Below are 17,571 nucleotides of genomic sequence, written 5' to 3' on the forward strand. Positions count from 1 at the left end.
CAAAGTAAGGAGGGTGCTGCTGTGGTCTGCATATGACTCAACTTGACATTGGTAGCAGACATATCTACCTAGTGAACACAGCCAACTCGAGGGAAAAGGACAAAACGTGAATCAGAGCATGGAGGAGTGATGGAATTCATTGTGGCGTCCATTACCATTGACTCATGTTTCAGGAGTACTTTTTCATCTAGCCTTGAAGGCTTTGGTGTAGTACCATGGTGTTATTCTCTGTAAATAACATGCGGTGTGGATAAAACCTTTAATATATTTATCAGCAAATAGCCAGGAACAAGCATATTTTAATGTTCTTAAATTGCTTCAATACAGTGAAGCAATTTAACTCTGATACAGTGTACATCTAGATTCCTCTATTTATGGAAGCCTTTCAAACTATATCTTTAACGTACATGTCCAAACAAATACAACAGTAAATGAGTGACAAGCATAGAAACAGGTTGTAAGAGCTTCTTTTGATATGAGGAAAAAGGAAAAAGAACTCTCAAAGGCAGCTGTAGGTTCCTTGCATGTAGAGATGGAAGAATTTATAATGGGGAATAAGGAAGTGAGAGGAATTACGTAGATTCTGGAATACATTGAGTGTGACTGATGTGGCCACACTGTGTAGGAAAAGAAAAAGGGAGAGGGCAGGAACAAATACCCGTCAGTCTGTTATCGATACCTTAGGGCAGCCTTGTATCGGCTGTGATATCAAGATACACAATGACTAATAATACAATTCAGTAGAGTTGACATGGATTTATGGTAAGGAAATCATGTTCGATTAACCTGATATTTTCTCTAGATTTAGTCTTAGACCAGATGAAGGAGCTCCGGGAAATAGAGTTATGGAAAACGAGGCCAACCAAGTTGACTAACTGAGCAAATCCTATTTGTCTGTGTTTGACCCAGGTTCCTTTATACTTTTTTATATCTTCTGAAGGCTGTTCATAAGGTGCCAGAGTGGTCATTGGTCAATGAATTAGAGCTCATGGAATTGGGAATGATAGACCAGTTGTTTGATAGAAAACAATGGGTCATCAGGCTGTTGCAATGAGGTGGCACAGAGACTGGTGCTTGAACACCAGTCATCCACAGCTTTAACTAATGACTTAGATGAGGAGGTCAAATCTAAAATTAGCAAATTTGGTGATGAAATGGACTTAAACGGGCTTGTGACTGGTGATGAGGATATTCAAGAAAGGTCATAGGGATCATTTGGTCAGGAGAGATAATAAGGATAATCTTGGCAATGATACACCATTGAGTCTTATGGATGGGATTTACAAGCATTTGGAGGAGCATCTAATCAAGGGTAGTCTACATGGCTTTGTGAAGGGAAGATCGATCCGCATGAGCCTAATTGAGTTTTTCAGAGAGATACCATAACAAGTTCATGAAGTTAGAGCAGTGGAATCAGAATCAGGTTTATTATCACCGGCATGTGACGTGAAACTTCTATAGTTGTACTGTGGAGAGCATTCTGACAGGCTATATCACTGTATGGTACGGAGAGGCTACTGCACAGGACCGAAAGAAGCTGCAGAAGGTTGTAGATCTAGTCAGCTCCATCTTGGTCACTAGCCTACAAAGTATCCAGGACATCTTTAGGGAGCAGTGTCTTAGAAAGGCAGCATCCATTATTAAAGACCTCCAGCACCCAGGGCATGCCCTTTTCTCACTGTTAGCATCAGGTAGGAGATACAGAAGCCTGAAGGCACACACTCAGCAATTCAGGAACAGCTTCTTCCCCTCTGCCATCTGATTCCTAAATGGACTTTGAAGCTTTGGACACTACCTCACTTTTTTAAATATACAGTATTTCTGTTTTTGCACATTTTTTAATAATCTATTCAATATACATGATTGGTTTACTTATTTATTATTTTGTTTTATTTTATTTATTTTTTTCTGTCTGCTAGTTTATGTATTGCATTGAACTGCTGCTGCTAAGTTAATTTCATATCACATGCTGGTGATAATAAACCTGATTCTGATTCTGAATTCTGATTAACTTAGCAGCAGCAGTACAATGCCATACATAATATAGAAGAAAAAAATATGGTGTATATGGTTTTTAGTAAGCTGTTTGAGGAAAGTCATCCAGAAAGTCATGAGAGGTGGGATCCATGAAGACTTGGCTGTGTGGATTCAGAACTGGCTTGCCGATAGAAGGTAGAATATGGTAGTAGATGGAGAGTATTCTGTCTGAAGGTTTGGTGACTAGTGGTTTTCTATAGGATCTGTTCTGGGGCCCCTGCTCTTTGTGGTTTTTAATAATGAGTTGGATGTCAAGTTTGAGAGGTGTGTTAGTATGTTTGCAGATGACATGAAGGTTGGTGGTGTTGTGGATAGTGTAGATGGCTGTTGTCGGTTACAATGGGATACAGACAGGATGTAGAGTTGGGCAGACGAGTCATTGATGGAGTTCAATTGGAAAAGTGTGGGTTGACACATTTTTGGAGGATTAAACTTTAAGGCTAAGTACAAGGTGAATGGCTGGATTTTCAGCAGTGTGGAAGAACAGAGGGATCTTAGGGTAATGTGCACATCCCTCAGTTGCTGAGCAGATTAATAGGGTGGTAAAGAAGGTGTTTTGTGTGTGTTGGCCTTCATTAGTTGGGGATTGCAGCTGTATAAAACTGGTTAGATTACATTTGGAGTGTTGTGTTCTGTTCTGGTTGTCTCATTGTAAGAAACTTTAGAGCGGGTGCAGAGGAGATTTACCAAGACACTGCCTGGATTAGGATTAGAGAGCATGTAGAACATAGCACATAGAATAGTACAGCACAGTACAGGCCCTTCGGCCCACAATGTTGTGCCGACCCTCAAACCCTGCCTCCCATATAAGCCCCCACCTTAGTTTCCTCCATATACCTGTCTAGTAGTCTCTTAAACTTCACTAGTGTATCTGCCTCCACCACTGACTCAGGCAGTGCATTCCACGCACCCACCATTCTCTGAGTAAAAAAACCTTCCTCTAATACTCCCCTTGAACTTCCCACCCCTTACCTTAAAGCCATGTCCTCTTGTATTGAGCAGTGGTGCCCTGGGGAAGAGGCGCTGGCTATCCACTCTATCTATTCCTCTTATTATCTTGTACACCTCTATCATGTCTCCTCTCATCCTCCTTCTCTCCAAAGAGTAAAGCCCTAGCTCCCTTAATCTCTGATCATAATCCATACTTTCTAAACCAGACAGCATCCTGGTAAATCTCCTCTGTACCCTTTCCAATGCTTCCACATCCTTCCTATAGTGAGGTGACCAGAACTGGACACAATACTCCAAGTGTGGCCTAACCAGAGTTTTATAGAGCTGCATCATTACATCGCGACTCTTAAACTCTATCCCTTGACTTATGAAAGCTAACACCCTATAAGCTTTCTTAACTACCCTATCCATCTGTGAGGCAACTTTCAGGGATCTGTGGACATGTATCCCGAGATCACTCTGCTCCTCCACACTACCAAGTATCCTGCCATTTACTTTGTACTCTGCCTTGGAGTTTGTCCTTCCAGAGTGTACTACCTCACACTTCTCCGGGTTGAACTCCATCTGCCACTTCTCAGCCCACTTCTGCATCCTATCAATGTCTCTCTGCAATCTTTGACAATCCTCTACACTATCTACAACACCACCAACCTTTGTGTCGTCTGCAAACTTGCCAACCCACCCTTCTACCCCCACATCCAGGTCGTTAATAAAAATCACGAAAAGTAGAGGTCCCAGAACAGATCATTGTGGGACACCACTAGTCACAATCCTCCAATCTGAATGTACTCCCTTCACCACCACCCTCTGCCTTCTGCAGGCAAGCCAGTTCTGAATCCACCTGGCCAAACTTCCCTGGATCCCATGCCTTCTAACTTTCTGAATAAGCCTACCGTGCGGAACCTTGTCAGATGCCTTGCTAAATTCCATATAGATCACATTCACTGCACTACCCTCATCTATATGCCTGGTCACCTCCTCAAAGAACTCTATCAGGCTTGTTAGACACGATCTGCCCTTCACAAAGCCATGCTGACTGTCCCTGATCAGACCATGATTCTCTAAATGCCCATAGATCCTATCTCTAAGAATCTTTTCCAACAGCTTTCCCACCACAGCCGTAAGGCTCACTGGTCTATAATTACCCGGACTATCCCTACTACCTTTTTTGAACAAGGGAACAACATTCACCTCCCTCCAATCCTCCAGTACCATTCCCGTGGACAACGAGGACATAAGGATCCTAGCCAGAGGCTCAGCAATCTCTTCTCTCGCCTCGTGGAGCAGCCGGGGGAATATTCCGTCAGGCCCCAGGGACTTATCTGTCCTAATGTATTTTAACAACTCCAACACCTCCTCTCCCTTAATATCAGCATGCTCCAGAACATCAACCTCACTCATATCGTCCTCACCATCATCAAGTTCCCTCTCATTGGTGAATACCGAAGAGAAGTATTCATTGAGGACCTCGCTCACTTCCACAGCCTCCAGGCACATCTTCCCACCTTTATCTCTAATCGGTCCTACCTTCACTCCTGTCATCCTTTTTTTCTTCACATAATTGAAGAATGCCTTGGGGTTTTCCTTTACCCTAGTCGCCAAGGCCTTCTCATGCCCCCTTCTTGCTCTTCACAGCCCCTTCTTAAGCTCCTTTCTTGCTTCCCTATATTCCTCAATAGACCTATCTGATCCTTGCTTCCTAAACCTCATGTATGCTGCCTTCTTCCTCCTGACTAGATTTTCCACCTCACTTGTCACCCATGGTTCCTTCACCCTACCATTCTTTATCTTCCTCACTGGGACAAATTTATCCCTAACATCCCGCAAGAGATCTCTAAACATCGACCACATGTCCTTAGTATAGTTCCCTGCAAAAACATCATCCCAATTCACACCCGCAAGTTCTAACCTTATAGCCTCATAATTTGCCTTTCCCCAATTAAAAATTTTCCTGTCCTCTTTGATTCTATCCTTTTCCCTGATAATTATAAAGGCCAGGGAGCGGTGGTCACTGTCCCCCAGATGCTCACCCACTGAGAGATCTGTGACCTGACCCGGTTCATTACCTAGTACTAGATCTAGTATGGCATTTCCCCTGGTCGGCCTGTCCACATACTGTGACAGGAATCCATCCTGGACACACTTAACAAATTCTGCCCCATCTAAACCCTTGGAACTAATCAGGTGCCAATCAATATTAGGGAAGTTAAAGTCACCCATGATAACAACCCTGTTATTTTTGCACCTTTCGAAAATCTGCCTCCCAATCTGCTCCTCTGTATCTCTGCTGCTACCGGGGGCCTATAGAATACCCCCAGTAGAGTAACTGCTCCCTTCCTGTTCCTGACTTCCACCCATATTGACTCAAAAGAGGATCCTGCTACATTACCCACCCTCTCTGTAGCTGTAATAGTATCGCTAACCAGTAATGCCACCCCTCCTCCCCTTTTACCTCCCTCTCTATGAAGAAAGGTTAAGTTCATTAAGTTGGGACTTTTCTCATTTGAGTGACAGAATGACATGACTTGATAGAGGTCTATAAGATTTGAAGAAGCAAGACAGGGTGGCTGTATATCTCCTTTTTCCCAGGGAGGCAGTGGTCACACCCAGAGAACGCATGCTTAAGGTGAGTGAAAATTAATGGGAAATGTCAGAGGAAGGTCTATCACACAGAGAGTAGTAGGTGTCTGGAATACACTGGCAGTGGTGAAGGAAGAGGTAGATACTTTAGGGACGTTTAAGAAACTTAAATTTAAATTTAGGAGACATTTAGATAGGCACATGGATGTAGGAAAATGGATTATTATGGGCCATGTAGGAGAGAAGGGTTAAGTTGATCTTAGAGTAGTTTAAAAGGTTCAGCACAACATTGTGATCTGCTGGGGCTGTGCTGTACTCTGCTATGCTTTAAAAAAGCTTCAGCTGTACATGGGCAAGCAGAGTGAGTGGGCTGCAACATGGCAGAAAGAGGACAATGCAGAAAAATGTAAGATGCTGTTTAGATTACAAGACTTCAGTTATAGGTAGGGACTGGATAGGCTGGATTGTTTTACATGGAGTGAAGCATCTGAGGGTTTACCTGGTAGAGATAGATAACATTGTAAGAGAAAGAGGGTAGAAAATCAGAATGCTTTCACTGCCAGAGGTGATGGAATCATGTACAGTGAAGTGACACTTAGATGAGTAGTTAAATAGGCACAGCATTGAAGGATGCTCTGTAAAGCAGGGAAATGTGACTGGTGTAGACGGTCAGCATGAACATGAGTGGGCTGAAGAACCATTCTGTTCTGTATTTACCACCTCAGCAGAAAATATGTGTGTTTTTTTTAAAACTTGGTTAGTGTTGACGTTCAAAAGGATCAGAGTTTCCTTGTACGTCAGTCACTGAAAACTGAGGAGCAGGTAGAACATGAAGTTGTGATGGTATGTTTGATGCGCTAATTAATCCAGAACCTAACAACCTCTGTTTTAAATACAGTATACCCAATGCTTTGCCTTCACAGCTGTCTGTTGCAATGGATTCCACAGATTCACCACCCTTTGGCTAAAGAAATTCCTTTTCATCTCTGTCCTAAATGGATGTTCCTCTATTCTGAGTCTATGTCCTTTGGTCCAGGACTCGTCCACTGGAGGAAACATTGTCCCCACATCAACTCAATCCAAACTTTTCAATAATTGATAAGTTTCAATGAGATCGTCCCTCATTCTTCTAAACTCCAGTGAGTACAGGCTCAGAGCCATCAAATACTCTTTATATGTTAACTCCTTCATTCTTGGAATATTCTCGTGAACCTCCTTTGGACTCTCTCCAATGCCTTCACATCTTTTCTTAGATAAAGTTCCTTACACTGCTCACACTACTCGAAGTGTGGTCTGACCAGTGCCTTATAAAGCCTCAGCATCACATCCTCACCCTTATATTCTAGTTGTCTTGAAATGAATGCCAACATTGCATTTACTGTCCTTACCACCAACTCAAACTGCAAGTTAACCTTTAGGGAATGCTGCATAAGGACTCCCAAGTCCCTTTGGACCTCTGATTTTTTAATTTTCTCCCCGTTTAGAGAATAGTCTGTGCCAGGGGTCGGTAACCTTTTTGCCTCTGTGGGCTGGATGGCATATTAATGAGTGGACGGTGGGCCAGATAAATGCCATAAAAAGAACTTGAAATATCGGAATTATCCATTTAAATACATCTAGTTATGTTTTGTCTCAAATTAACGCATGCCTGAATAATGCGTGCTAGAAAATCATTTGTGCTTAAGGTTGCCTACCCCTGGTCTGTGCCTTTACTCCTTCTCCCAAAGTGCATGACCATACAGTTCCCTACACTATATTCTATCTTCCACTTCCTTGCCCATTCTCCTAATCTGTCTCACTCCCTCTGCAGACTCTCTGCTTCCTTAACACTACCTGCCCCTCCACCTATCTTTGTATTGTTCGCAAACTTAGCCACAAAGCTGTCAATTCCATCATCGAAGTCATTGACATATTACGCAAAAAGAAGCGGCCCCAACACTGATCCCTGCGGCACACCACTAGTCACTGGCAGCCAACTAGAAAAGGCCTCCTTTATTCCCAATCTTTGCCTCCTGCTAGTCAGTCAATCTTCTGTCCTTACAGGCTTTCCTCACCTATTGGCATCAGTTATCCATCTCCCTTTTAATTTCTGTTGCACTCTCTATCTGCTCTGTACTCCAGAGGGCTCTGGTTTTAGTTTCCTTACATTTGTTAGGCTTTTGCAACCATGTTCCTAAGAAGTGCTGAATGAATCGGCTGTCTTGGTTTCCTTCTGAGATTCTGTTCATCACAGAAGTAAGACTGTCGTCAAATGGATTCACTCTATGTTGCAGCAGGAAATAGATGAGAGCATTGGGAATGCTGTGGGTCATTTTGCTTTTCATCATCAGCAAAGCGATGAAAGGTGTCATTAAAAATGTTGACAAGTAATCCAGAGGACCAAGGCCACATCTCATTGCAACAAGAAACTACCAATTTGTTATAAAAAAACAAAATCTGTTTACTTCACTAATGTCCAGGGGAGAAAATCCTTGCACAGTCTGGCCTGCATGTGGTTGACTCTTAAATTTTATGGACTTTTAAATCCAGCAAGTCATTCAAGTTGCATCAAAATCCTGTATTTAAACGGAGAAGAATTAATACTGGAGGGGTCACCTGGCATCAGTGTGGACATGGTGAGTTTATTCCCAATGTAGGGACCTTGCAAAGATATGGGGACAAGTGTCTGAAACAGATCAGCTGTCCTACAGACAGTTGAACAACAGTTTGACATAGCCTTATTAATTGAATTATATAAATAGCGTGTTAGACTCCTCCATTTGGAGAAAATCAGAATCAGGTTTAATATCACCGTCATATGTCGTGAAACTTGTTAACTTAGCAACAGCAGTACAATGCAATACATGATAAATCTTTTTTAAAAAACTGAATTTCAGTGATTACATATATTTATATTAAATAGTTAAAATAAGTAGTACAGAACAGAATTCTTTAAAAAAAGTAGTGAGGTAGCGTTCATGGGTTCAGTGTCCATTTAGAAATTGGGTAGCAGAGGGGAAGAAGCTGTTCCTGAATTGCTGAGTGTGTACCTTCAGGCTTCTGTACCTCCTTCCTTACAGTAACAATGAAAAGAGGGCCTTGTGCTGGGTGGTGGGGGTTCTTAATGATTGACACCTCCTTTCTGAGGCACTTGAGCTGTCCTGGATACTATGGAGACCAGTACCCATGATGAAGTTGACGAATTTTACAACTCCCTGCAGCTTCCTTCAATCCAGTGCAGTAGCCTCCCCTCCCCCCACCCCCTCCATACCATCCTGTGATGCAGCCAGTCAGAATGTTCTCCATGCTATATCTGTAGAAGTTTTTGAGTATTTTAGGTGATAAACCAAATCTCTTCAAACTCCCAATGAAATATAGCTGCTGTCTTGCCTTCTTTATAGCAGACATCCCACCCTGCAAAAACAGGGAGGTAGCACAATCACCCCCACCCCCACCCCCCGCAACCCCATTTCTTCTCCACCCCCCCCCCCCCCCCCCCCGGTCAACCTCCAAGGGTGTATGTATACAGGACATTTGGTTATGAAAGAACACAAAAATTTATTTGATCACATATTGAAACTATTTATACACACACATATATATAATTCCTTGTTGAGTATTTTGTTGGCAGTCTCAATGCCAATAGCTAAATGCTAACGCAAATAGCTTTTCTATTTCTTTTGGAAACGTTCCTTGTACTATGATGTGGCTTGTTTGGCAGATTTGAGCATTTTGTCGGAAGTCTCAACCTCATAGAATATGTACTTATATTATCATGGAGTAGTTTTTTTATTCTATTATAACTTTAAGCAAGTCTACAGGGAGTTTGGCCTCATCACGCAGGACATCAATAGAGTAGCTCCTTAGCAGCTAGCCAGCTAGTTTAAGTAATGTTAGCTATGCTAATGAATGAATGACACCTGTTAAACTCACCTCAACGTGTCTTTTACAGTCTTAACCCACCGTGGGCAATAAACATAGAAACATAGAAAATCTACAGCACAATACAGGTCCTTCGGCTCACAAAGTTATGCCGAACATGTCCCTATCTCAGAAATTACTAGGCTTACCTATAGCCCTCTATTTTTCTATGCCCCATGTACCTATCCAAAAGTCTCTTAAGAGACCCTGTCGTACCTGCCTCCACCACCGTGGCCAGCAGCCCATTCCACGCACTCACCACTCTCTGAGTAAAAAACTTACCCCTGACATCTCCTCTGAACCTACTCTCCAGCACCTTAAACCTGTGTCCTCTTGTGGCAACCATTTCAGCCCTGGGAAAAAGCCTCTGACTATCCACACGATCAATGCCTCTCACTATCTTATACACCTCTATCAGGTCACCTCTCATCCTCTGTCGCTCCAAGGAGAAAAGGCTGAGTTCACTCAACCTATTCTCATAAGGCGTGCTCCCCAATCCAGGCAACATCCTTGTAAATCTCCTCTGCACCATTTCTATGGCTTCCACATCCTTCCTGTAGTGAGGTGACCAGAACTGAGCACGGTACTCCAAGTGGGGTCTGACCAGGGTCCTATATAGCTGCAACATTACCTCTGAGCTCCTAATCTTCTTAACCACAGAGTCAACCTGCGCAGCTGCTTTGAGCATCCTATGGACTCGGACCCCATATTCTGTCATTATATTTGACCTACCAGAATGAACCACTTCACACTTATTTGGGTTGAACTCCATCTGCCACTTCACAGCCCAGTTTTGCATCCTATCAATGTCCTGCTGTAACCTCTGACAGCCCTCCACAACACCCCCAACTTTTGTGTCATCAGCAAACTTACTAACCCATCCCTCCACTTCCTCATCCAGGTCATTTATAAAAATCATGAACAGTAAGGGTCCCAGAACAGATCCCTGACGCACACCACTGATGACTGACCTCCATGCAGAATATGATCTGTCTACAACCACTGTTTGCCTTCTGTGGGCAAGCCAGTTCTGGATCCACAAAGCAATGTCCCCTTGGATCCCATACCTCCTTACTTTCTCAATAAGCCTTGCATGGGGTACCTTATCAAATGCCTTGCTGAAATCCATATACACTACATCTACTGCTCTTCCTTCATCAATGTGTTTAGTCACATCCTCAAAAAATTCAATCAGGCTTGTAAGGCACGACCTGCCCTTGACAAAGCCATGCTGACTATTCCTAATCATATTATACCTCTCCAAATGTTCATAAATCCTGCCTTTCAGGATCTTCTCCATCAACTTACCAACCACTGAAGTAAGACTCACTGGTCTATAATTTCCTGGGCTATCTCTACTCACTTTTTTGAATAAAGGAACAACATTCGCAACCCTCCAATCATCCGGAACCTCTCCCGTCCCCATTGATGATGCAAAGATCATCGCCAGAGGCTCAGCAATCTCCTCCCTTGCCTCCCACAGTAGCCTGGGGTACATCTCATCCTGTCCCGGTGACTTATCCAACTGGATGCTTTCCAAAAGCTCCAGCACATCCTCTTAATACATACATGCTTAAGCTCTTCAGTCTGCTGCTAGTCATCACTACAATCACCAAGATCCTTTTCCACAGTGAATACTGAAGTAAGGTATTCATTAAATACCTCTGCTATTTCCTCTGGTTCCGTACACACGTACCTACTGTTACACTTGATAGGTCCTATTCTTTCGCATCTTATCCTCTTGCTCTTCACATACTTGTAGAATGCCTGGGGGTTTTCTTTAATCCTGCCTGCCAAGGCCTTCTCATGGCCCCTTCTGGCTTTCCCAATTTCCTTCTTAAACTCCTTCCTATTAGCCTTATAATCTTCTAGATCTCTAACATTACTGAGCTCTCTGAACCTTTCGTAAGCTTTTCTTTTCTTCTTGACTGGATTTATTACAGCCTTTGTACACCACGGTTCCTGTACCCTCCCATAACTTCCCGGTCTCATCGGAACAAACCTATGCAGAATTCCACACAAATGTCCCCTGAACATTTGCCACGTTTCTTCCATACTTTTCCCTGAGAACATCTGTTTCCAATTTAAGCTTACAATTTCCTGCATGATAGCCTCATAATTCCCCTTACTGCAATTAAACACTTTTCTAACTTGTCTGTTCCTATCTCTCCTCAATGCTATTGTAAAGGAGATGGAGTTATGATCACTATCTCCAGAATGCTTTCCCACTAAGAGATCTGACACCTGACCAGGTTCAGTTCCCAATACCAGATCAAGTACAGCCTCTCCTTTTGTAGGATTATCTACATATTGTGTCAAGAAACCTTCCTGAACGCACCTAACAAACTCCACCCCATCTAAACCCCTTGCTCTAGGGAGATGGCACTCGATATTTGGGAAATTAAAATCTCCCATCACGACAACTCTGTTATTATTACACCTTTCCAGGATCTGTTTCCCTACCTGCTCCTCGATATCCCTGTTACTATTGGGCGGCCTATAAAAGACACCCAGTAAAGTTATTGACCCCTTCCTGTTCCTAACCTCCACTCACAGAGACTCCGTAGGCAATCCCTCCATGGCGTCCACCTTTTCTGCAGCCGTGACACTATCTCTGATCAACAGTGCCACACCCCCACCTCTTTTGCCTCCCTCCCTGTCCCTTCTGAAACATCTAAAACCCAGCACTTGAAGTAACCATTCCTGTCCCTAAGCCATCCAAGTCTCTGTAATGGCCACCACATCATATCTCCAAGTACTGATCCACGCTCTAAGCTCATCCGCTTTGTTCACAACACTCCTTGTGTTAAAATAGACACATCTCAAACCTTTGGTCTGAGCGCGTCCCTTCTCTATCACCTGCCTATCCTCCCTCTCGCACTGTCTACAAGCTTTCTCTATTTGTGAGCCAACCTCCTTTTCCCCAGTCTCTTCAGTTTGGTTCCCATCCCCCAACAATTCTAGTTTAAACTCTCCCCAGTAGCCTTAGCAAACTTCCCCGCCAGGATATTGGTCCCCCTGGAATTCAAGTGCAACCCATCCTTTTTGTACAGGTCACACCTGCCCCAAAAGAGGTCCCAATGATCCAGAAATCTGAATCCCTGCCCCCTGCTCCAATCCCTCAGCCACGCATTTATCCTTCACCTCACTCTATTCCTATTCTCACTGTCACGTGGCACAGGCAGTAATCCCAAGATTACTACCTTTCCGGTCTTGCTCTCAACTTCCTTCCTAACTCCCTGTAGTCTTTTCTCAGGACCTCTTCCCTTTTCCTACCATATGTACCAAAATGTACCACGACCTCTGGCTGTTCTCCCTCCCACTGCAGGACTGCAGGATACCTTGGATGTGATCTGAAACATCCCGGATCCTGGCACCTGGAGGCAAACTACCATCCGAATTTCTTTTCTGCGTCCACAGAATCCCCTGTCTGACCCCCTAACTATAGAGTCCCCTATCACTGCGGCCTTCCTCTTCCTTTCCCTACCCTTCTGAGCCACAGGGCCAGACTCTGTGCCAGAGGCACAGCCACTGTCGCTTCCCCCAGGCAGGCCGTCCCCCCAACAGTACTCAAACAGGAGTACTTATTGTCAAGAGGTACATCCACAGGAGTACTCTCTAGTACTTGACTCTTCCCCTTCCCCCTCCTGACTGTTACCCACTTGTCTGTCACCCGTGGCCCTGGTGTGACCATCTGCCTATGACTCCTTTCTATCACCTCCTCGCTCTCCCTGACCAGGCGAAGGTCATCGAGTTGCATCACCAGTTCCCTAACTCGGTCCCTTAGGAGCTGCAGCTCGACACAGAAGTTTCATTATTTTTGACCTCTATTAGGCAGGGGTACACTTTAGTGTAGTCTGGGGTGAAGTAAGTTTTATATTTTCTTTTTTTTGGAACACACTGCCATGGCGCTGCAGGACGCTAAACTGAACTGATGGAAAATGAAAGAGAGAGAGAGGTTGACTGTAAAGCCTGCCCACAGAGAAAACTGATAGGTCTACTTAGCACAAAGAGAGACCAATCAGGATGCTGTCTCTGTCACTCTCTCTTTATGTCTGTCACTTGCTCTCTGTCTCCCTCCCCCTCCCTCAAAAAAATCGATTTCTGGGATATTGTATATAATTTGTGGGCGTCAGGTAGCCGCTAACAATATGCGGGAGACTCCCGGAACTTCTGGGAGAGGTGGGATGTCTGTTATAGCTGCATCGATATGTTCAAACCAGGTTAGATTTTTAATGAGATATTGAGAGATTGCTCCCTTGTCTTACCGTTTCCACAGTCAGTTCTTTGGTCTTACTAATGTTGAGTGCAAGTTTGTTGCTGCTACACGTCTTTTCTGGCTGGTATACTCACTCCTTTATGCCCTCTCATCTCCTTCTGAGATTCTGCCAACAGTGGTTGTATTATCAGCAAGTCTACAGATGCCATTTGAGCTGTGCCTGACTACACAGTCAAGGGTATAGAGAAAGTAGAGCAGTGAGCTAAGCAGACATCTCTGAGGTTGGGCCAGTGTTGATCCTCAGTGAGGAGGAGACATTGTTATCAATCTGCACATAATGTGGTCTTCCAGTTCAGAAGTCAAGGATGCAGTTGCAGAGGAAGGTACAGAGGCTCAGTTTCTGTAGCATTTTGATCAGGACTGTAGGAGTGACTTTAGCAGTTGTCAGCATCATCTAAAGAAGTTTCATGGCATCAGGGAAATCACTACTCGCTGTTCTCCCCCAGCTGTTGAACCCAACTTGGAAGAAACTTTGAAAACGGGGACACCAGATGCACTGTGGATCGGGCCTCAGCTAGCCAGAGAACATGATCCAATTTTGGCCGACCTCTCTGTATAGCTGATGCTCTCTAGTCCAAGCAAAGTCCTGATGAATTTGTTCTGCATCCTTCAACATCCTTCATTTAATGGAGTGACCAGAATTCTATTCTATTCACAAATTGTCAGCAAATGAAGCACCTCATATGTGTATGCAACTGAACTAGATGACATTTGAGCATGGATTGGTAAGTGGCAAGTTGTGATTTTACCACAAAACTGGCAGGTGATAATTGCAGCACTGATGCAGTTGTCAATTGGTGCATGAGTTGGGAAGTATTACCGGGGAAGACTTGGAACGTGGATTGTTCTATGTAGCCAACAAAACGGTAGGCACAGCTGGGGCCCATATGGGTGCTGATGGCTACCCCTCAAGCCTGGAGAAAGTGGGAGGAGCTGAAAGAAAAGTTGTTGAGGGTGAGGATCAGTTCTGCCAGGGCTGCGAAGGGTGGTGGTGGAGGGGAGCTGGTTGGTTATTTTATTGAGAAAGAATTTTCCCAATATATTTTTTCCTCTAACTGGACTCTCTACCCACTGTTTCAGGAACCCCTAGTGGATGCACTGCAGAAATCCCAGCCCACTTAAGCCTTTTGCATTAGCCACAGAAAAATTGTTTGCTAGAGTTGAGACATCTGAATTTGTTGATTGATAACAGCAAAGCACTGAAGATATTGTCATTATAGGTTTATTAACAACCAAAAACTACAGATATTGTATTATATAATTGTCATTATATTTATTGACAAAAAAATTGCAGATATTATGTAACTGTCATTATAGTTTTATTTTTGTATTAAATACTTGAAGGAAAGTGAATAATCATCATTCAAGCATCATACTTCATGAACAATTTTGTCTAGATTTTCTGTAGTTGTATATGTTGTGGGTACAGGGCCAGACTTGTTTGGTTAAGAGTATATAATTTGCTTTCTGTAAAGTCATTTTGATTTGCTATTTTGTTATAAAACAAATTATACAATTTGAATATTAAAAATTGTGTTTCCATTTTAGGAGGGGATGATCACAAGGGAAATGGTACAGATGCTTTTCTCTGATAATGTTGAACAGCAGCTAGTGACCACTCAAAAGTTTCGTAAATTGCTTTCTAAAGGTAAGAGTGCTTCAGAGGCTTTTCTGTTTTCAGATGGATGATATTATAATTGCTAACCAAATAGCACATTTAAAAAAAATGCAAAGCTCAAGTTAGATATATTATCGAGGTATGTGTACTCAGTGGTGACTACACCTCTACACCTCAAACACGAAAAAATCTGAAGATGCTGGAAATCCAAATAACGCACACAAGATGTGGGAGGAACTCAGCAGGCCATATGCTGCCCAGCCTGCTGAGTTCCTCCAGCTTTCTTGTGGGTTACAGCTGTACACCTGCTCGTTAATGCAGACATCTAATCAGCCAAATATGTGGCAGTAACTCAATACATAAAAGCATGCAGACATTGTCAATAGGTTCATTTATTTTTCAGACCAAACATCAGAACGTGGAAGAAATATGATCTTAAGTGATTTTGAGCATGGAATGATTGTTGGTGCCAGACAACGTGGTTTGAGTATCTCAGAAACTGTTGATGTCCTTGGATTTTTATGTACAACAGTCTCTAGGGGTTATAGAGAATATCGTGGAAAAACAAAAAGGTCTAGTAAGCGGCAGATCTGTGGGGGAGAAAACACTTGCCATAGAACATAGAGCAGTACAGCACTGGAACAGCCCCTTTGGCCCACATGTTGTACCAAACCAGCTAAAAATTAAATCAAACATCACTAAGCTTCCCGGCTGGGATATTTGTTCCCTTCCATGTCAGGTGTAACCTGTCCCTCTTGTACAGGTCACCTCTTTCCCCAGAAAAGGTTTCAATGATCCAAGAACTTAGAACCCTGCCCCCTGCACCATCTCCACAGCCACTCATTCAACCGTGCTATCACCCCATCCCTTCCTGCACTAGCCCATGGCACCAAGGACAATCTGGAGATTACTAGCTTGGAGGTTCTTCTCTTCAGTTTCTTTCCTAACTTTATATACTCATGGTGTAGGACCTCTTCCCCTTTACTGCCTATGTAATTGGTACCAATACTTCTGCTGCACGTGGTCAGGATCCCTCCATTCTCTGCATCTTCCCTCGGGATCAATAAAGTATTTCTCTGTCTGTGTCTATATTCACGTGCCTGTCTAGGAACCTGTTAAAGCAGTGAGCAGAGAGATGAAGAGGACTGCATTGTTGATAGGGGATTCCATAGTTACAGGAACAGAGACAAGATTTTGTGGGTGCAATAGAGACACCTGGATGGTATGAGGGATGTCTCAGATTGGGTTCATGGCATTCCCAAGGATTTGTTGATGTAGAAAATTGGAGTATCACCTGCTTTCAATTAATTCATAAGAATAAATAACCCCTTTCTTTGTAAGGTTCGACAGTATGGTAGATTTTTAACAGACCAAACCAAAATAAAGACAAGAGTATTCAAGATAAGTCAGGGAAATGATAATAGAGAAGCACAAATCTGGGAAAGGATACAAGACCATCTTAAAGACTCTGAACATTCCTCGGAGCTCACTGTCATCCATCATGGAAAAAGTGGAAAAAAATATGAAGCACACCCCATTGCCTAGGTCAGGCCTCCCCTCTAAACTTAGTCGCCGGAGAAGAATGCATTGTAAGAGTAGCTACTGTGATGCCAACAGCCACTCTGAGAAGCCAGTGGCAGCAGCTGGAGATGAAGTTCATGGCTCCATAATCTCTTAAGGCCTTGTACAAAAAGGGTATTTATGGAATAGTGGCAAATAAAAAGCCCTGGCTTTAAAAAAAAGCATGTCCTTGCCTGGAATGACTTTGCAAAGCATCGCTTAGAAGATGCTGTAAAAATGTGGAAGAAAGTCTTGTGGTTGGATGAGACTAAACTGGAACTTTTTGGCTTCAACACTAAGTGGTATGTGTGACATAAATCTAATACTGCCTATCACCCAGGAGCGCCATCCCTACTGTAAAGTATGGTGGAGATAGCATCATGCGGTGGGCATGCTTTTCAGAGGCAGGGACGGGAAATCTGGTCAGGATTGATGGGAAGATGTATGCTGCTAGATTCAGAGAGATCCTGGATAAAAACATGCTAGGCTCTGTCAGAAAGCTTAAACTGGGGAGGAAGTTCATCTTTCGGCAAGATAACCACCCAAAGCACATTACCAGAGCAACAATGGAGTGGCTTCAAATGAAGAAAACATGTCCTTGAGTGGGCCAGTCAGAATCCTGATCAAACATCTCTGGCAAGACCTC

The 17,571-nt window shown here is 43.4% G+C and overlaps 1 protein-coding gene across 4 annotated transcripts in view; it reads left to right on the forward strand.

Annotated features, from left to right (window-relative positions):
• The window catches only part of LOC140190265 (importin subunit alpha-7), an 85,654-nt gene that overhangs the window by 17,913 nt on the left and 50,170 nt on the right, over positions 1–17,571 (forward strand). For all 4 annotated transcript variants that reach the window (XM_072246842.1, XM_072246844.1, XM_072246843.1 and 1 more), the window contains exon 4: positions 15,296–15,395. In XM_072246842.1, coding sequence (XP_072102943.1) covers positions 15,296–15,395 — 100 coding nt within the window. The remainder of the gene's footprint in view (positions 1–15,295; positions 15,396–17,571) is intronic.

Source organism: Mobula birostris, chromosome 29 (genome assembly GCF_030028105.1).
Source record: "Mobula birostris isolate sMobBir1 chromosome 29, sMobBir1.hap1, whole genome shotgun sequence".
In the NCBI taxonomy this organism is placed as follows: Eukaryota; Metazoa; Chordata; class Chondrichthyes; order Myliobatiformes; family Myliobatidae; genus Mobula; species Mobula birostris.